At 34.8% G+C, this 22,512-nt stretch overlaps 2 protein-coding genes across 2 annotated transcripts in view; one reads left to right on the top strand and one right to left on the bottom strand.

Moving 5' to 3' along the window:
- Nucleotides 1-2,780: 2,780 nt before the first annotated feature.
- On the top strand, nucleotides 2,781-5,211 carry LOC127869046 (uncharacterized). Its single transcript, XM_052411316.1, has 3 exons — nucleotides 2,781-2,978; nucleotides 4,802-4,947; nucleotides 5,072-5,211. The coding sequence occupies exons 1-3, from the start codon at nucleotides 2,870-2,872 to the stop codon at nucleotides 5,207-5,209; spliced, it is 393 nt and encodes a 130-aa protein (XP_052267276.1). The 5' UTR covers nucleotides 2,781-2,869; the 3' UTR covers nucleotides 5,210-5,211.
- A 7,981-nt stretch (nucleotides 5,212-13,192) lies between these two features.
- Nucleotides 13,193-22,512, bottom strand: part of LOC127869037 (E3 ubiquitin-protein ligase UBR3-like) — a 90,341-nt gene continuing 81,021 nt past the window's right edge. The window contains exons 33-37 of the mRNA XM_052411290.1: nucleotides 21,734-21,928; nucleotides 19,146-19,223; nucleotides 17,773-17,904; nucleotides 16,926-17,065; nucleotides 13,193-15,511 (exon numbers count right to left, since the gene is read on the bottom strand). Coding sequence (XP_052267250.1) covers nucleotides 15,394-15,511; nucleotides 16,926-17,065; nucleotides 17,773-17,904; nucleotides 19,146-19,223; nucleotides 21,734-21,928 — 663 coding nt within the window. The 3' untranslated portion in view covers nucleotides 13,193-15,393. The remainder of the gene's footprint in view (nucleotides 15,512-16,925; nucleotides 17,066-17,772; nucleotides 17,905-19,145; nucleotides 19,224-21,733; nucleotides 21,929-22,512) is intronic.

Below are 22,512 nucleotides of genomic sequence, written 5' to 3'. Positions count from 1 at the left end.
TACACCGATTCACTTCAAATTGATACTGAACTTCTCTTATGACAATACGGTCATCTCAACTATGCATGGCCCCATTACCAACTCTGGGGCGCCACTGGGTCAAACATGCGGCGTGGGGATACGCGTCGTCCTCTGCCGCGCCATTTCTAGTTGCATTTAAATTGTATTTAAATGAATCTAAAAGTATTGAATTTTTATTTAAATTTCACTATTTGTCATCTTAATTAATGCAGCAGTATTGTGGGATAAAGTAAAACCATGTATTATTTAATTTTTATCTCTATTTCAGGATTATTATTTTTATATTCCATCCTTTGGTGATCGGAGACTAAGAAAACAGTGTAGACAAATTAGGTATTATTGATATATTTAGTGTATATTATTTACATTAGTATTTTCACAGTCCCAATTTTCGAATTATGTACACAATGTTATTATTTAAACAAAAAATATATGAGCCTCAATCTGGGAAAATGAGCTTTATGCATAAAGTGTCCTCCCAGATTGGCCTGTGCATAAAGTGTCCTCCCAGATTAGCCTGTGCATAAAGTGTCCTCCCAGATTAGCCTATGCATAAAGTGTCCTCCCAGATTAGCCTGTGCATAAAGTGTCCTCCCAGATTAGCCTGTGCATAAAGTGTCCTACCGGATTAGCCTGTGCATAAAGTGTACTCCCAGATTAGCCTGTGGAGTCCGCAAAGGCTCATCAGGCACGACAATTTCTACCTAAACTGGATTTTTGTTAAGGGGAGAGATCTTTAAACGAAAAATACAATAAAAGCGGAAAGCGTCTTCCCTGATTAGCATGTGCTATTTATTGTACATATATAACCATTTGAAAAAATGGTTTGTCATAAAATGTCATATAAATGAACTTTCATGTCATGAAATTACATTGTGCAGGTATAGTAAATTAACACAATTATGCACTTAAAATTTATATTATTACATTATATTTTCTTAATGAGGTATTTTTTGCAAAAAAGACACAGTATTTTTCATTATTATCATAAAAAGGTGCATTTCAATTCATTACAGCGTGCAATCCAGGAGGGGGAAGTTCTAAATAACTCGTATACATCACTGTTGCAGCAAACCGGGTTTCCTTCTCTGTGTGAAATGTTTAATATATGTAAAATATATTAATGCAATCTTTAATTCTGTCATATTAACAAATATATAGTGCTTTTTAACGTGGGGTTAGATTTTCTTTCAAAAATGTATTTTAAGTTACACTGTTAGTGTATACGCTTCAATCCTGTCAAGTAATTAGTCAGGGACACGCATTGCTGGCCTGCACGATCGTCAAGGGAGGTAACGCAAACTCGTGGTAAAATATTGCGGACCGCTCAATTTGGGGCCGATTTTCTTGATTGTTTATTATACTATGCAAAAATAACTTGATTATTGGTAATATTAGGCCCAAAATGATCACATATATGTATAAAACTGGATTTAAACCACCCAAAAAATTAAAATTGCTCTTCACACTGACTCATTCAAATGTGTCAATTAACAGTCTCCAGTTAGCTCCCCTGAACATTTGCGAAATTTTACCTTTATTTTTACATGTTTTCGCGACTTGGCGATTTTTTAAAATTATGTCTTCCCATTAAAGGGATCTTTTCACGGTTTGGTAAATTGACAAAATTGAAAAAAGTTGTTTCAGATTCGCAAATTTTCGTTTTAGTTATGATATTTGTGAGGAAACAGTATTACTGAACATTTACCATAGTTATATATAGACATTATATGTATCTTTTGACGATTTGAAAACCTAAAAATTATAACGCGTTGCAACGCGAAACGATTGAATAATTTGGAGAGTTCTGTTGTCGTTTAAATTTCCGAAACTACGATGATTTCTTATATAATGTATAAAATACTTCACCTGTGTCAACCCGGCGGAATAGCCGAGAGGGCAAAGCGTTTTTACTTCAGACTAATTCCAGGACTCCGGGGGTCACTGGTTCGAGCCCAGGGGGAGCCAGACAACTCGCCCCAAAGCCAACTCGCCCCAGGACAAGTCGCCCCGAAAATCTGGACAAGTCGCCCCAAATATGTTGGACAACTCGCCCCAATCGAAAGACAACTCGCCCCAATTTTGTTTCTTATATATAGTATTATAGAAATTTTGTTCATATAAAATTTGTTAAGTTTAATGTATCAATATACAAATATTCGTGATTATTGTTTTTAGGAAATGTAGTTGTATGATGTTTGTTTTTTTTATTTCATATTGTTAAACTTTGTAATTCAATAATTGTTTACATACCGGATTGCTTTTAGTAATAAATTGTTATTAGCTTTTTTATGATTGTGTTTATTAAAATAAGCCCCATTTAGTTCGTCTTGTTTTGAAAACGTGTGAAATGTTAAACGTTTATTTTGACGGCATGCTTTCATTTTCTGTTCAAGGATTGTTTAATGAGACATTTTGTATGATAGTTTGGTTTAATTAAAGAATAATGGAATGTCTTTGTGTTAGTTATGTTTTGAAAACGTGTGAATTGACGAAAATTAATTAAGCCGGCATGCTTTCATTGTCTGGTCAAAGATTTATTAATAAGACAAACGGTATGACAGTTTGGCGTGATTAAAGAATAAATAAGGTAACACGCTTAACCAGACAACAATGCTGTTTGCAAAGTAATTATAAGGGCTGACTATATATAAAGAGGGTATCTGAATGAGCCCAAAGTATGTGTTTTGTTTGTGTCGGACATTACTATTTGTGACTTGGAATACAATTGCTATATAGTTGTGTGGGTTTTAGTGCATCTGCCATGTGTTCAAACATATATGTGCTTATTTGATGTCGGATACAATAATTTTCTAGTGTTAGTTAGTTTTGTGTTTGTGTTTCTGCAATGGCAGAAGTGGCAAATTGTATACATTGTGGAAAGACAGTTGGGCAGAGGCAACGTGCTGTTTCTTGCGATGCCTGCGAGCGATGGCAACACATAGGCTGTGATTCTGGTAAGTAAACTTATAATATAATTATTTGTTGTGTCTTACATTTTTTAGGTCAGGCAGCTTTTGTTTCCCCATAAATAATGAATCTAAATTGTTGGATACTTGCATATTATCGAGTAATCAACCAATGTCCGTTAATCCGGTGACACATAACAGATGTGTTTTACGACCTGATAACGATCATAAAACCTTTCAGATAAATGTCAGAAGTCACTGGACCGTTATCTTTGCGTTATTTGGGTGATGTATACCGCTTTAAACTATTGCTCATGGTGTAATATTGAATGTGTTTACAGTTTTTTTTACTTGTCAGTACAAATATATTTTAAACGTTTGTATAAATCCTTAGTATTGAACATTACTATCTGCTGAAATGATTGAATATTATGATAAAATGTGCATTTTATATTTATGATAAGAATTTACATTAACCTTTTATTTAATATCCTCTATGTATATACATAAGTCGCATATTTTGAAAATAATTACTTTGTCAAAAAAGGCGTGAAAACTCGACACTAAATAAAGAAATATCGTATTGTTTGTTAAGTGTATGTGCTTGACATATTTTTAAAATAGCATTTTGTTGTGGTAATTCTGACGCTATTGGTTATTGAGATATCGCTGTTGACAAAAAGCCGTTCAGTTTGACATGTAAGGTTCGTTTGTCGGGATATGCTAAACTTTAAATTGAAACAGAACCAACATATTATCAAATAAGACGAATACTACCACCAATAATGGTTATTAATATTTTTTTCATAATTGATTGAGTTATTGTAAATATCGTACTCTATGTTGGCCTCTTCTTATTGAAAATGCGTGTATACTGCCAGTGTCATGCGAATATGGATCTTATTTCTTAATATCCACCTTCACACTTTATTATCGCCTCTAATTAAACTATCTCTATTTAAAGAACATATTACTGCGAACTTAATAGTACCCCATTATAATACCATTCTAGCTACCGCTACCATAGATTATTTCAGTAAATAAGATTACTTCGGAATTATAAAATTTCGTATGCTGTGATTAGAAGATATAGAAATTTATTAACTGTACTGTGATATCCACATAAAATAATGACTACCTGTATTGCTAGGAATTTTACGCGTTTATAAATGCACAGAATACCTAGTGTATAACATTATTTATCGAGCGGACAGATGCATTAATCTGCGCTGGACCGCGCGTTGGGTATTTACTGTTTAGTAACATCTTAATACCATCATTTTTAAACTGATAACGGAATAATAAAAAAAAAGAACATTTAACATTTAAGGATTCTTATTTAAAGATACTGTGAACGTGCTTGAATTAAATCTTTTTCTGTATTAAAATGTTCTAATAAAGTATAAATTTCAGATTTGGCACGAATCTTTGTATATTGATAGATCTTCTATTAACCCCGGTAGTGTTTATTACCAATTATTGTCAATTAGTGTAAATTATAACATCAATCAATATGTGTCATAAATAGGGCGTACCCGAGATACAAACATGAGCCGATGTTGTCTACAACAATAACGATTGCCACACTTTACCTGTAATTGAGAATTACAGACGTGTTAATCAATAAGTGTTTTCTATCAATTACATATGGTGTACCCGAGATGTAAACATACAAGTCAGAAACGCGAGTCTTACACCCATATTGGCATTTTAAAATATACTTTTGACTGCTTAACTCTAATAACATGTATAACATATAAATAAAAATGTGTCATTTAAAGATACGTTTACACATGTGTATAATTGTTATAAAATATTCATCCCATATTGTCGTTGAATGTTCATACTATGAATTTGTTATTAAATCATAGGTATATCCCTGGCAGAATACAAAGCAGCAACAAGAGGCGAAAGAGAAATTCACTTTCTATGTGCAGAGTGTTGCAGAAGCATTCCCACTATTCATAGTGTGCCTGAGGACGAAAGGGTATCACATGTTGACCCAGATTTAACACAGGTATTCGCTCATAACAAATGCTTTCCGTTTTCTGAATTTCAGTTATTTTTGTTGATATTGTATCACAAAGATTACTCAATCTTTCTGTTTATGTTGTTTGAACACATAAATGTTTCTCCTTTAGTTAGTAGAACCTGATAGTGCTGACGCGACATTTCTGAATGGGGACGTTTATTCTCCTATGGCCGCCCCGGTTGCAGAATCAACAGTAATCCATCACGTAAGTATATTATTTAATATTCCCTTCCGCGAATTAGTTTGATTATAATTGTGCGGTTCTGACGATATTAAACAGTTTTCGTCGACCCAACAATTAAAGGATGTGCCTTTCACTGGAACCAGGCCGTATGGCGGCACGTGCAAAGCCTCGGTCTCCAGGTAATAAATATAATTATGGATGTGTATAAATAATTTTATGATTGTACTTACGAAAATTTAAATTTTCGCCGTTATATAAATCTAGGAAAAAAATAACACATACAAATGCCGATGTTTCATATCACTTATTATATAGTATTTCATTGATTTTACAGAGCGCCTACAGTCAACGCGACACTGTATTCACTTTTGTCCGCAAGGTCATGTCTATACCGTTCCTGCCAGCGGAACATGTGGAACCAGCGATTATGAGGTAGATTATATATTTGACAAATACACAAAGAAATACAAAAAATAACTGGATGGCCACGTTTCACTTATTTAGAAATAATTCGAAAAACCGTTCAGACTATTACTTTACAAATTACTGGTCTCTTGTAATAGTTCATTTTTATTTGTTTCAGACTGAAAGAAAAACAACAGACGAACGCCTGGCCGACCTGCTAGAGTATGTGGACAGGACATGGCTTAAATCTTCGGTGTGGGGACCTGAAAATTGGAGCGTGTTTGATCGGAGTGTCCGAACAAATAATGACTGTGAAGGGTGGCACTTGAAATCAGCACGCCAAGAAAGCCAATTTGCCTTTCTACCTACTACTGACCCTTCTTTGTGAAGAGGCTTCCCTTCTCCCAACACAGGTGAAGATGGTATCAGAAGGAAAGCTATCCAGGCGACAACGAAGGAAGAACACGTCTCTCCAGGGAAAAATCTTCAAGCGTACGAGAGCGGAGAATTGTCAGTCAACGGCCTACTGAGTAAATGCAGTGGCATTTATGGACCAAATGCATGAACGTTGCTCATTTGATGTCTTTCTGATTGTTGGAAATGTTTCAACCCTTGTTTTCGAAAAGCTTGTTTGTGTGTGAAAGTAACTGTGTGTTTGTAATGTTTTACCATTATTATATTTTTTAAATGGTTGATAATATTCATCATTTACGGACCAAATGCCTGCCTGAAAGTTGCTAGATTGAATTGAAATAAATTATTGCTCATTTGTTTTGTTTTTTCTTCTGATTGTTAGAAATGTTTCAACCATTGTGTTTAAAAGCTTGTTTCTGTGTGAAAGTTTTTGTTTAATTATTACGGATGTTTGAAATGTTTGATAATATTCATCATGGCTCATTACAACCTGTGTTTGTAATGTTTTAAAAGTATTAAAGATGTTGGAAATGTTTGATAATATTTTGTGAAAGTTTGTGTTAATTATTACGGATGTTTGAAATGTTTGATATTATTCATCAAGGCTCATTACAAACTGTGTTTTAAAATTATTTTTAAAATGAGTTAATAAATGGAAATGTTTGATAATATTTTGAATTGTCTTTTCATTCATAAATCTGTGTTATTTATTTCATTTAATATGCTAAAATTGATGCTTTGTATGTTTTCAATAAAAACAAATGTTAGTATCGTGAGTCTGTAATTGTTATAAATTATGAATAAAATTATGAATATAACACATTTCTATTTTTATTTTTTTCCCCATGTATTATTCGTTTTGTGTATTCAGCATTCCTTTTAAAGTCAAAAATGTTATTTAATACATTTTTTTCACAAAGAGTATTATATATATGACAAAATATTTCGTTGCACGCTGTCATTTAATTTGGGGCGAGTTGTCTTTTATTTGGGGCGAGTTGTCTTTCGATTGGGGCGAGTTGTCCAATATATTTGGGGCGACTTGTCCAGATTTTCGGGGCGACTTGTCCTGGGGCGAGTTGGCTTTGGGGCGAGTTGTCTGGTAACCGAGCCCAGGTACCGGCTACTTTTTTTCCTTTTTTTAATTTTATTCTTGATTTTTTACTGGAGCTTTTAAGATCCAATGTTTACATTTATCAATATAAAGCATTTAATGAAAAACTTCAAAATATGCCAAAATCTGTGAAAAGGCCCCTTTAAGAGCTACGTCAAAAATTCCACATATAAATTGTATAACTTTATCTTTACTTCATAGAAGAAATGGCCCCATTAGAACAAAGCGTTAAAGAGAAAATGCATTTTTGTAAAAAATTACGCAAACCGTTTTGTAAGCATATTTTTTTCCTAATCTTTATTGTATTTAAAATTGAAAGAAATACAATAGAAATGTCTGATTTCTTCTGTCATATCTTATAAAATTTGTTAAATCGGATCACAGGTTAGGATTGTATGGAAATCCGTATTTTTTCACAATTTTACGTCCTACGATACGAATATTTCATCTAACGCGCCAAAACTTAGTATGTGAATAAATCATACCAAATTCTTGTAATTCCCAAATTTTGACATGTCTCCATTGAACCGATATTCCAGACGGAGGTAAAGAGGCTAACTTCCGGCGAATTGTTTTCGCAATCACGGCGCGAGATCGTCAAGGGACACAACTGCGATATAATTGACATAACTAGGTAAGGGGAGTAGCTGCGCAACTAACAAACAATGGAGATGAAGTTTTGATATTTTTTTTAAATATCTGTTTTAATTAAAACATTGTATTTTTTTTATTACAAACTCATACATGACAACCCCATGGCAAATCAATCGTAAGTTAAATTGCATGATCATTTTCGTACCACTAGGGTAGAATAACAAAGTGTAACATTTAATTCCACACCATAGATTTGTTGGTTGAATTTGCATGTTTAAAACACAGAATATTTATTTAACGAATTCGCAACAATAACAAGTAAGATAGCCTGTGCAGTGCGCATAGGCTAATCAGGAACAATACTTTCAGCTTGCAAGAATTTTTTTGTCTTAAGGAAGTCTCTTTCAAACGAAAACCTTGTGTAGGTGGAAATTGTCGGCCCTGATTAGCCTATGCGGACTTCACTGGCAAATTCAATGAATTTGTAAAACGCAAAATTCAGATGATTCATATGTAAGTGTTGTTTAATTGATAAATATTGGCTCAATTAGGAATTCGAATTATATAAAAAAAATCCGGATTTTTATAAATTGATACCACCTAGTACGTCTTCACACTTGTTCTGTTCTGGTCTGGTTCAGCTTCAAAATGTTAAGAGTCGGCACTCTAGTTATGTTCCGTCACTCTATCTTCTGTATTCAGTTGACTTTTAGCATTTGACTTCGCTATTTTACTTTTGAAAACATGCATTGAATATAATGAACTATAGTCGCCATTGTGTCTCTATTCAGTTTGATTAGCTTAATTTTGGATCTTTAGGTGACTTTTAGGTTGTATGAAACATTATACGGATTTAAAAGCCAACAGAAAAAAAGCCAAAAAAAAAACAAAACTGTACAATTATATTAACCAGCATGTGAACTTCAGAACCCGGTTTTCTCTTTTTTATTATTTTTTATACAAAAACGTATGTGGCCATTCTGGAATACAAAAAAGTCAATACACATACAAACATATAAACCCGTATTAGTATTTTGTTTAGAGTTAATGGAGTAAATCTAATTTATTTGCTAAAAATTAGACATTTTTTAAATTGTGTCCAAAAGATCTCGGATTTTTGTTGTTGTTATTAGTGAGAAAATAAAGCAAATATATGAATCCGCATTAACGTTTGAGCAGCTGGAAACATTATTCGCTTAAACCGAGGTTTGTAACCATTAGCTTTTTTTGAATTTTTAAATACGTACCTGTTTTAGTAAGATTTTTAATATGTTTTATTGATTGCATAGAATTAGAAAATAAAATCTAAACATTTTTGTCATGTACATCATTATGTTGGTAAAGTTTGCTTTCATTCAATATCAACTGGTGTATAAAACAACCAAGAAAACAAGCAGTTTTAATGCATGTTGCATTATTGCAAATATAATCAAATAAAACCCAAAAGTCTGTTTTTTATTGCATTTTTCTTATAGTATTAATACGTAGCATATACATTGAACAAATCTATTATAGTGAAAATTAAATCACAAAACCTGACTTAACCCTTTGCATGCTGGGAAATTTTTCGTCTGCAAAAATGTCGTCTGCTGAATTTCTAAAATTAGCATTTTCTTCGATTTTTTTTCAAAAAAAAACATCAGAATAGCAAACAGTTTGGATCCTGATGAGACGCCACGTTCTGTGGCGTCTCATCTGGATCCAAACTGTTTGCAAAGGCCTTCAAAATTCGGTTCCAGCACTGAAAGGGTTAGCACCACTGAACAGGCTGAATCAATATGTGAACTTGAGCGGTGGGTATTTTGGTTTAGCGTTTTTCGTGTGAGTTATAACGCTTTGTTAAAAGTATGTAAATGTATATACGATTTTAATATCATTTTATGAACGAGTAAAGTCCAATAAAATATATTAATAAGCTGATAATAGTACCGTTAATTAAATGTTGATTACTTTTGTAAAGTCTTACCGATCAAGTTATTTTGAACACTATACCGATAGTGGTTTGATTGTATCTGTCGCTGTATTGTTTATCGGCTGTTGGATACAAACAGATGTTCAATATTAACTTATGTTCATAAATTACGAAGCATGGTAACTGAAGAAAAAGCATATACCGGTACTGTGCACACAAAAAAAACGTCTGTTCCGAGTGTTGTTTTTTTATCGACAACAATTGTGTCGTGTTGGTAGACAGATCAGCAAGTTACATTTATTTGTAATTTATGTTCAAGAAAGTGTTCCATTCTAATTTCCATAGATTAAACAAAGACCATCGCTAATCTTACATCATGGGTATTGAACGGATTGTCACCCTTTGTTTGTTTCAGTTACATCATTAGAAATATGCCAATTTTGTCCAGCCATTACATTTTTCGCCCGATATTAACGTGTTTTTTATATTAATTATTTATTATTAATTCGTTACCGACACATTTACACGTCTAACTTCAAATCCCATGAATAATTACACCCAAAATATCTTTCTACAAATCAACGGGATATTGAGATTTGCAACATCAAAGAAGGTATGCTTTGTGATTCCATATTTTTATTAAAAACATCTTTAAAACAACGATATCACAAAATTAACAATCATGTCATGCAACTACGGCAGTTGTCACGTGCTCTGTGAAAAGAGAGTTTAATACATGTGTGTAAAGTGTTATCCCAGATTAGCCTGTGCAGTCCACACAGACCAATCAGGGATGACACTTTCCGCCTAAACTAGATGTTTGCTAAATCTAGACTTTCTTTAAACACAACATATCATAAACCGGAAAGGATCGTCCCTGATTAGCCTGTGCGGACTTCACAGGTTTATCTGGGATGACACTTTACGCACATGCATTAAAGCCCCATAACATCATAATGAATAACACAGTCAGCGACTCTTTACTAAAGGTAATACCTGTGTATGGACTGAGACTTCATGAATAATGACGACCCCAAAAATGGAACGTTTATCAATAGTACCAATTAGAATACCATTATACTTTACAATGGTAATTAAGAGCTAATGGAAAACGAGTTAAGCCTCTTCAAATTATAATCAATATCGTACTTAAATGTCAATTTCTGTGAAGTTTTTATTAGCACTGTTAGATCAGGGGTATAAAACAGCTACGGTCAATTTTCAGAAACATCTAGGATACTCAATGTAAACTTCACCAAGATTTTATAAACTTAACATATTCGTAAGATTATAGCTCAAGAAGCATTGAAATTAATGAAAATCATTAAGTCATAACTATGTATATTTTATAAAATTTAACATGTGCAAAAAAAGTTATCACACATCTACTTGGTGACCATCCTGGTAGAATGCATCACACATTTTTTATGTATGTTCAATGGGAACAAATCTTGAAGCAGAAATCAAAAGAGAAAATCATTGAATTTTGTTACTATATATGTTTACAATATAACCCTTATAAAGGGTCACAACAGTTGACTACTACAAACACAACATGTCTCCACTGAACAAACAATTTAACATTGTTTTATCTAAAATATTTTCGTTAGCATGTGCACACAGGAACTCACTCTGGTAAAAATATGTACAAAGCATTCGAAAACATGTCAGTTATAATAACAACAATGTGGTGCAATGAGGTTCAAGTATACAAAAGTGAAGGTTAAATTAATATCTTAAATGCACAAATCTGAACGAGAATTGTCGGATACAAATTTAAATGCTGTTTTGTATCAATACATGCCAAAGTAAAAGATAATTTTGGAAAGGCAAATTCTGCATCATATTAATACATGTAACAAGCGTCTGCTGCAAAACTTTAGAACACATTTTGTGTCGACACATCTTAAATCATCTAGAGCGATATGACATACTAACGTCACTTCAACACGGATTTCGTAGTGGACATTCCTGTGAAAGCCAGTTAATACTTACTATGGATGATATTATGAAAATGTATGACAAAAAGAAACAAATAGACATGGTTATATTAGATTTTAGTAAGGCGTTTGATACCGTACCACATCGGAAACTACTATACAAACTTGAAAACTATGGAATAAAGGGTAACATCTTAAAATGGATCCAATCGTTCTTAATGGAAAGAAGCCAAAAAGTTATTGTTGAAGGTGAATCCTCTTCTACATGCACAGTAGACTCAGGAGTGCCCCAGGGTACAGTGCTCGGTCCTCTACTATTTTTGTGCCACATCAACGACCGACCAAAAAGTGTAACATCACAAGTACGTCTCTTCGCCGACGTTTGTCTTTTGTATCGACCAATAAACTCTTTTAAAGATCATATCAACTTACAAAAGGACTTACATTCACTTGAAAAATGGTAAATAAACTGGGGAATGAGGTTTAACGAAACAAAGTGTTATCTCATGTCAATGCATAGACAATGTGTACCATCAACATTTAACTATTCTCTGAACAACCATTTCTTAAAAAAAGTTGAAGATAATCCATATCTAGGAGTCCAGATCAGTGAAAACTTAAAGTGGTCAACACATGTTAATAAAATTTGTAACAGAGCAAGCAGTATTCTTGGATTCATCAGGAGAAACTTAAGACACAGCAACAAAAACTTCAAAGAGCAGGCATACATATCACTAGTACGTTCAATTTTGGACTATGCAAGCATTGTGTGGGATCCATATCTTCAAAAAGACATTGACAAACTGGAAGGAGTACAACGGCGTGCAGCACGTTTTGTCTGTAACAACTACAAAAGCAAGAGCAGAGTAACAGAAATGCTCAAAGAAATGAAATGGCAACCATTGAAGGACCGACGTAGAGAACAACAATTGGTTTCTTTCCACAAGATCATCTACGACCTGGTGGCCGTCCCCGCTGACAATCTCCTAGAAGTCAACAAACGCCCACAACGTAACCATAATTCTAAATCCATCAAACTGGCAACAAGTAACACTGACATTTATAAATACTCTTTTATTCTGCGTACTATTCGGGACTGGAACTCTTTACCAGACAGTGTAGTGACTTGTACAAAAAGTGATCAATTCAAAAGTGTTCTAATTAAATCGTGCTATTAACATTTTAACATCAAAGGGCACACACGACACCCTCGATAAGTTTTGCTCATAAGTGAGCTAGTTTCAAGTACCATACAGATACAGATACAGATGTATTATAACCTTCTACATACTGGCATATCAAATACAATGCTATTTGGTACCCTATATCTTTGTGTGGATTCAAATACATTTAAAAGGTGTCAACTGAAAAATAGATGATAAATTCAAAACATATACGCCACTTTTATTGTCAATGTAAACATAAAAAAAATATACTATTTTAAAATATTTTCAAAGAAGGATTCTCAAAATTGATTGCAATAAGTAACTTGTTTAAATAAGTATTATTCAGGACTTTTCACATACAATTATATAATAACAAATACAATAAATACTATATATTTAAAAATGATTCTTAAAGTATCTCTTGAAATAATTAAAAGCAACTAGTTCTGGTATGTGCCTAAAATAAGACTATAAACAAAGAAGTTGTTTCCCTGGCCTAAGAAAGTACCATATAAAATGATATTATAACTACCCTGTAAGATTAAGATGATATGTATAGATAAGATAATTATGCTGCATTATAAACCACTCAGAAGAATATCCGTGGAGGAACCAGAATTTACTTAACCCTTTACCACTTAGAAACGTATTTTCATGTATTTGCAGTCACTAAGAAAGATAAGTTAATTTAAGACCTTTCACACTAGATTCACGTTTTTAAGGCATCATCTCCAAACCTTACATAGTGATGAGCAGCAAACAGCGTAAAACCTGAACAGACTGCGAGTTACTCGCAGGCTGTTCTGGTTTTATGCTATTTGCACATAGGCATTTTTGCTTCTAAGTGTGAAAGGGTTAAACTAGGCTTCAGTTTTCTAATGATAGCACAGTCATATTTGAAAAATAATCTGGCAAAGCTCATTTCACAAAAGGAACTCGATTTTAAAAGAAACTATTTCCAGTTCGTGACAAAAAAGATGATTTGTAAAGACAAGATATTTATGTTGTTTCAAAACACTCAATAGGACACCCATGAAGAGGCCACACATATTTTAACCCTTTGCATGCTGGGAAAATTGTCGACTGCTAAAATGGCATTTTCTTTGATTTTTTTCAAGACTACTATCAGAATAGTAAACAGTTTGGATCCTGATGAGACGCCACGTTTCATCTGGATCCAAACTGTTTGCAAAGGCCTTCAAAATTTGGTTCCAGCACTGAAAGAGTTAACTAGGCTTTAGTTTTTTAGTGATAGCACAGTCATGTTTGAAAAATAATAAGGCCACACACATTTTTAAAAAGGAACTCAATTTCAAAAGTATTAATAATTAGTACAAAAGTAAAGCAAAAACAACTTTTAACAACCATGGGGTACATTTATGGTGTCATGATTCAAACCTATAACGCAATTCACAAAATTCCATCTGATAAATAGATCACTTACAGAAAACTTGTGTTATACCAGGAGCCTGGATTCACCAACCCATTCTTAGACTTAAGAATAAAGAATAGACATAGAAGCAAGAACAAGAGCACCGCATATCGGGTGCCACACTCGGCTGCGAAAGCTTGTCAGAATTTTTTTATTTTTTTTAAGGTCACAGTGACCTTGACCTAGTGACCCAAAAATGGGTGTGGCGTGAAGAACTCATCAAGGTGCATCTAAATATGAAGTTTCAAAGTTGTAGGTGGAAGGACTTTGATTTTAGAGCCAATGTTAAAAACCTTTACAAACCTTGACACGGACGGCGGACAAGACGAGCTGGCTATGACAAAACCTCAGGTTTTCTCCGAAAACAGCGGAGCTAAAAATGGATCCAGGCTTCAACTGATGATTGATGATTATGCCATGAACAAAATATTCTACATAAAGAATGATATAGATAGAAGGTGTACATACCAAGTTTGACTCAAATTAAAGCAATTCTTGAATATTCCAATTTAAAGAATATTCGTTATTCTTAGACTTCAGTCTAAGAACTGTTTGGTGAATACAAGCCCAGATAATTATAACTAACAAACAATGATATCAACTCTATGAAAACACTGGACATACATTCTATTTAAATCTGTTCTTTAACTTTGTTAACATTTATTTAAAATGCTGGTATACTATGTATGTTTGCTTGAAATGTCCATCCAAGAATATCATGCTCCCAGATCCAAATGCAAAAAAGTATATCCAAATGCCAGATACCAGTCCATCCTTGAGCTTGATAACAGTGCATTCTGATGGCAGATTTGTCTATCCTATTTGAAGAAACCATTGTATTCTGATGCCAGATCGGATTCTATCTTGATGTTAGATCACAGTCTATCATGACCCAAATCCACAAACCCATTCTTAAAGAACAGACTTAAAACCAATGCTTAAAATGTCATCATCTATTAGCATGTGCAGTCCTTACAGAATAATCAGGGACAACATTTGCTGCCTAATCTAGATTTAAAAGAGACCCCCTTTTAACGAAAAATTCTATAAAAGCGGAAAGTGTCGTCCCTGATTAAGACTGTACCGACTGCACAGGCTAGTGTGGGATGACACTTTATGCATATGTGTTCAGCTCAGTTTTTTTTTTAGCATGAGGCTCATTATTTCAATCCTGATGTCAGATCACAGACTATTGTTATGTCAGTTCAAAATCAAACCTGACAAAAGATCATTTTTTAATCACAGTCCATCCTAATCTCTAGTTCACAGTCTACAGTCTATCCTGATGCCAGATCCACCGTTTACAGGCATGATCAAAGCTGTGTGAAATCCACTGCGCCTCAAGCAGTGAGTAGCGGTCATTGCTCAGGTAAAGTGGCTTTCCACGTCTGAAACAAGGCACAAATCACAATGTAGAATGTTTACAAAATAAAATACAATTTAATAGCTAACTTTCATTCAACTGTGTGGTAAAATCGTGTATTTGAATGAGTTTCATCTTTTGTTGCTTATGTCTTAATCATGTGATAATGTAATGTGGATTTTACGACAAGTACAATTTAAGAAAAAATTATTGTAGTGAATTTACCTTTAGAAAAGTTAATCAAAAACGCGTCTTAAATTAAATTATCTTCAGTCTGTTCTTTCAGCAATATAAGGAATAAGACTTCCACCTTGTCGCAAAATACACCTGTTAAACCGGCTGAGCTATACTGATCCAGTCTGATGATAATAAGATAAACAAGAATATCAGTGAAACTGATGGATGCTCCCCAATGATGCGCTATGTCAATGTATGTGTTAATAAACACCTAAAATAATATATTATTAGCCTCGGTGACCTTGACCCCAGTGACCTCAAACCTCATCAAAAGGTAGAGGTCCATGCAAGGTACCTACATGCCAAACATGAAAGCGCTTGGTTAAGTATTGAAGGCGCTATGAGAAACGGTAGCAAAAGTGTGACAGAAGGAAGTCTATTATTAGCCTCGGTGACCTTGACCTTGACCCCAGTGACCTCAAACCTCATCAAAAGGTAGAGGTCCATGCAAGGTACCTACATGCCAAATATGAAAGCGATTGGTAAAGTATTGAAGGCGCTATGAGAAATGGTAGCAAAACTGTGACGGAAGGAAGTAAGTAAGGAAGGACAAACTGGCAACAATATGCTCCGCCGAAAGTTTATTTCGGAAAGCATAAAAACTCTTAGTGCCAAGAGCAGACATGATTAATTTGGCTATTTTGGATAATTCAAGGGTCATAATGCACAATTGCTAGGATGAAACTTTCTGCACATGAATTAAGCCAGCGTTTATCAAAATATGACTCATTTCAATCCCATTGCCCCTGACTAACTTAAGACAAACAAACATTAAACCACTTCTATGAAAACATCCCTAACTTACTTATGATATACATAAGACCATTACAATCCCAAAACAAACTGAAGACCATTTCTATCACACAGTCCCTGACCGTGCCTTTTATAGGCCATTATGGTTAAAATTCAATTTCAGGATTGGGATTTTTTCTCACGCAAAATGTCCACAGATATGGGGAAAACCCCTTCATTATTACTTTATATCATAATAGAAATTATAAGTACAAAATCATATAAATGTCATTTCTATGCTTTGTTAGATGTAACTGAAATAAAATTGAGATATAATAATCATACGACACTTCTTAAAAAAGGAAAGTTTTTGTTATATTAAAAATGGGATTTTTTCAATCCATTTTGCTTTGGGAATGGATCTGTTTGACAGACTAGTAGATACACCAGGTAAAGGCCGACTGACTTACTTGAGATCCTTATCCTCCTCTCCATACTCGTCAAGGTAGACAGACCCCCAGAGGGCGGCGCGGGGTCCACGGATCACGACAATGATGCTGGAATTGATGAGCAGGAAGATACCAGTCCCGGCTCCACATTCCACCGAGTGCTGAAACATTGAGTTACATTTGTCAGCTGAATTACTTTTTTTACCAACACAACATTTAATTCCATACACTGTCGTTAATTAAGATTACTAATGATAGGAAGGAAGTATGAGTTGATAAACAGGAAGATACCTATGCCCACTTCACAATCCACCGAGTGCTGTTAAATTGAAATCTATTTGTAAGTTTAAACCTGCTAAACAACTTCACTACTCAGATACGCACTAAGCAGTCCTTTAAAAAATCAAATACATTAAAGACCATCCATACTAGATACAAGTTTTAAAGGCTTTACTTCCAAACCTAAGATAACGTTAAGCAGCCTGCCAGTAACTTGCAGGTTGTTTGGTTTTAAGCTGGTTGCAAAAAGCCATTATCACTATGCTTCTGAGTGGGAAAGGGTTTACCTCCATGTTTGTCATTTCAAAAGAATGTATTAAGATGAATTTTGTCAGCTTGTAATTTGTTATTAAGCTGTATGCTGTTTCACGTAACACTCTTAAAATTAAAAAAAGTTTTTGATATCCTTCAAATTAGTAAAACCATGACTTCTCAAACAGCTTTTGAGTCTCTTTCCTGGGTACTTGGCAACCACCAAATCTAATACACTACGGCAACCTGCTGCAGCAACAAACAATTGACATATTCAGAAAAAGAAGTATTTAGTGGGCAAAAACGTTATTTACCTCTCATTTTCCCTCTCACATACCTGGACACACTCGTATGAGTGCTGCTGTTTGCAGCAGGCCCCCCGGAAGCAGCGGAACATTCCACAGACGAGACACACACATGGGTCCTTGGGCGGGTTGCTGCACACCGGACACTGCTTCTTACGGTACGCCTGTCAGGGGAACAATATGTCTTAACAAGAGCTGTCAGAGGACAGCGCGCTCGACTATTCGAGTGCTTGACATTATAACGTAAGCCATCATGGGAAATTGTTCATATTCAATAATTTATTAGACGATCTTTCAAAATTGGGGGGGGGGGGGGTAGGGGGGGTGAGAGGGGGGTATAATGTGGGGTGTGGTAATTTATTAGATGTTTAAAAAAAAATTGGGGGGGTTTGGGGGGTGAGAGGGGGGTATAATTTGGGGTGGGGATATTTATTAGATGATGTTTAAAAAAAAAATGGGGGGGTGGAGGTTGGGGGGGGGGGAGGGATTCTGGGTAGGGGCGTGGGGTATTGTTGGGGTGGAATCCATTGTGGTATTCAGGTAAGTGTTGTTTTGTCAAAGTATTACAGTAAAAACTGCAATAACTCGAGGAAACACGGGACCGAAATCGATGCTCGAGTAATCGCAGGTTTGGAGTAATCCATGGTATTATTTGTTTTCACTGTCTCGGTTGATAATGCCAACTTCTGACCACAAACGCTTTATTTACAATGAAATGAAAATAAATGGGGTAGTACGCAAACTTTAACATTTGCTGCATATTCTAAGTGGAAAAGGGGCCATAATTATAAAAAAATGCTTGATAGAGTTGTCTGCTCTTATTTATAGGTTGGGGTCATGTTGGTAAACAAGTATGCAAAATATGAAAGCAATATGTCAAGGGACAAATAAAATATTTGGGGTAGTACGAAAACTTTAACATTTGCAAGGTAACGCCGACGCCGGGGTGAGTAGGATAGCTCCACTATATATATTTTATATATAATAGTAGAGCTAAAATTATGAAATCTTAGGGCAGGCTTACCATTGCCGCTTTGTTTTATAGTTATAATAGTTTATAATAGTTTTCAGACAAATTTTTATAAACAATCTTTTATTATAGTTTTCAGACACAATTTTCAACAAAATGTCTTGAAAACAATCATTCTTTGGGAAGGCTTTTCAAGGTTGCAATTCTTTATAACATTCTCATACACAAATTTCCTATCAGCAAAGTTTTGCAAAATATTGTTTGTATCTACAACAAATAAATTGAACATGTCATATGTAAACACTGTATTTTACAATTCTGGGGAACACAATGAGCACTTCAGCCAGTCACATAAGAGCTAACAATTGACCCTAAGACCCTAATATGTTGCCCTTGATTCAATTTACAATTTGATTGGCTGATACCTCAACATACCTGGAAGATCTTGTAGTACTGATCAGGCAGCTGAATAAGGTGTGGACCAAACCACTGGGTGTTTACTGTCAGAAGTGTCTGAAATAATATAGAACAGATTATAAACAAGAAATGTTTGTAGACCATCTATGTCCCTTACCACCGACTTCCAGCTAAGTGGTCAATATGTGCTATTGATAAGACCGTCTTCTTATTGCACGCTCTTCATACTTTAAATTTGATCTTAAAAAATCTCAAAATCCCAAAAGAGCGTAATTAAATACATGTTATTCCAAATCTAAACATACATAAAAATTGACAGCAAAATTGCAAGGTGTTGGACCCTAATCATTTTTAGTTTATTTGTGGCCACTTATAGGACAGCTGTAAATCTTATTCATCCATAGCAGAAATGTAGGCATTTTCTGCATTATTAAGTACTTGATATCTGTTAGGTACTTATCTTAATAGAGTGTGATTTATGAATACTAATAACACATTAAACATTAAGATATCAAAAACAAAATGAAATAAATCTACTTTTACTTAAAATTATGAGACAAACAACCTAAGAGAAAGTAAAAGGCAAAGCAACTAATGATCCATTCATTTTATTTCTCAGAAACACTTCTGCATCCCCTAGAATACTAACCACACTGAAGCTATAACCCTACTATCCAACTTAAGGTTCACAATGACGCAGTGGATAGGGTGTGTGCCTACCAATTGAAAAGTCTTAAGTTTTACCTCAACTACGTTTAATTCTCAAGGTTTCTGTATGGACATAAAGTACTTGTTAACCACTGACCTTAAGATGCAAAGTTTTAAGCAAACAAGAGATGTGTTTGTCAAAAACACAATGCCCCCTATTGCGCCGCTTTGAAATTTTTTTTCAATACACTGTAACTCCAATATAGCGCGGTCAATGGGGTCCAAGCTGCGAAACAGCGTTATAACACAGGTGGAAGTAACGTACCCAGGATAGTATTTTTCATATATATATTTTTTAGGAGCCCAATATATTCAAATAAATATATAAAATCATGTTTAATGAGAAAAAAAATGACAAAGAGCCATGAAAAAAAATCCCCACCCTCTGATATTGGAATCATAACAAGGTCATTAACTAGACTTTATTATAGACCTGTCTTCGCGGGCCGCAAAAATGTCAAAAATAGCTTTAATCCAAAGCATCCATTGATCCTCCTATGGGCCATTGGACAACCTTTCAAAAAAAGTTAACTTCAAAAATATCTGTCCAGCCGTTAACTCACAGTCGGTCGAAAACCGAGCAATATTTCGAGTCCGTTTGTCAACCCGAATAAATCTTCTACAAACTTCCAAACAATATTTTTGAGTTTTTGCCCCTTAATCGATAGCTCGCGTCCTATTCCTTTGAAACATACCGCTTTTCTTATGTGCACATTTATCCGATAATCCAATAAAATTGCAACATCACTTAAAAATAATAATCTTGAACATTAATGACGATATATGTTTAAGAAATTCGTAAAGACAACCGTACGCATATATGCCATTTTCAGAAGTGTTAAGAGTACAGTGCATTATGGGGCAGAGCTTTCATTTGACGAGTAACTTTAAATTTAGATTGAATGCAATACGACTCATGTACAAAAAATTGTTATATTGCGTCATACGCATGCAAAAAACGTGTTTCCCGGGGACTTTCTGATACCGCGCGAAAATGAAAGTGAAACTCTGTTAACAATTGCCGGTACACTGCGTTCGCATGTAAATAAATCGTCTGCATTATTAAATTTCTTATACACAAACTGAAAGAGATTAAATGACATAATACTAGAATGATTATAAAATGACAGAAAAAGTTATTTTATACAGTAGGCAGTATATTTCACAGCCGCTCATTTAATATAGTCAAACTGCAACCATATCAAAGAAAGAATGTTTCAATCGTTTTGAATTACTTGAATTGTATAACTATCCCGCTTGCACTTAACTTATGGAAATTATCGCACTGAACCGCTCTGATGAGGAATACATGTAATAAACACTAGCTGACACGCGAGTTTTTCACACCTTTATTGACATTCCACAACAGATTAACACCAATTAGCTGTCGGTGTTGTTTAACCTCGAGGCGATTATAACCGGTTCAACGGACGGTTGAATAAAGCAATCAACATAACTGTGATTGCCGCCATCTTTGAATTGTCTGGAAATACATGAAGTTGCATTATACGGATTTGAATAAGAAATAAAATGGAAGGTTGGAGAAAAAATGGGATCCAAGCACCCTCCGCGTTATATTGGATTCAGCGTTATAACGGAGCGCTTTATATTGGAGTTACAGTGTATTTCATTGGCAGGTTTAGAAATTATCTCCCTTTCATAGCTTATTACTTCCCTTGGATTTTTTTTTTTTTACTTTTGACATTGAAGGATGACCTTGACCTTTCACCACTCAAAATGTGCAGCTCCATGAGATACACATGCATGCCAAATATCAAGTTGCTATCTTCAATACTGCAAAAGTTATGGCCAATGTTAAAGTTTTCGGACAGACTGACGGACGGACGGACAGTTCAAATACTATATGCCACCCTACCATGGGCATAAAAAAAACCCACCCGTCCATCCTGGGGGTTCTTGTTGGCAAAGTTGATGAGGTCGGTGCACCAGGCCCTGGTGAGTGTGTGAGCCTCCTCCACCAGCCAGTCCACACACTGCGCGGCGGACGTGAGCTTGCTGGGCTCTATCACAGTCGCGTCACGCTTCACGTTCAGACGGAGATAGCTGCTGAGGTACTGGAAATCACTCAGGACCTGGATGGGTAGAGGGAAAGACTTATCATGAGATAACATGGTTTTATTATAATTGTATAAGGAAAAATGCCCCGCCCCCTGGCTGCCATGTTTTTCAACGTACCTGAACCATTTTCGAACTGGCCCAGATATGATTGCAACAAATGTTCTGATCAAGCTTCATAAACATTGGATTAAAAATGTGAATTCCAATGAGTGCTAACAAGCCTTTACTATAGCTATAAAAGGAAAAAAGCCCCACTTCTTGGCAGCCATGTTTTTCAACGAAACCATGACCATTTTCTAACATGGCAGAGCTATCTAGTTTCATAAAGATTGGACCATAAATATGACTTCTAGAGAGTAAACAATGTTTTATTAAAGCAATATAAAAATGCCTTGCCCTTTGGCGGAAATGTTTTTTAACAGACCTAATCCATTTTGAACTTATCCAATATATCATCAGAACAAATGTTCTGACCAAGTTTCATAAAGATCGGACAATAAATGTGGACTCTAGAGTGTTGTCGGAGGACAGACAAAAGGCGATCACGAAAGCTCACCAGGAGCATGTTATGCTCAGGCCAGCTAAAAACACTCAGTTA

The sequence above is a fragment of the Dreissena polymorpha genome, chromosome 2 (assembly GCF_020536995.1).
Source record: "Dreissena polymorpha isolate Duluth1 chromosome 2, UMN_Dpol_1.0, whole genome shotgun sequence".
NCBI classification, from domain to species: domain Eukaryota; kingdom Metazoa; phylum Mollusca; class Bivalvia; order Myida; family Dreissenidae; genus Dreissena; species Dreissena polymorpha.
Note: the sequence above shows the minus strand (reverse complement) of the source record. Positions and strands in the feature narration are given on the sequence as shown.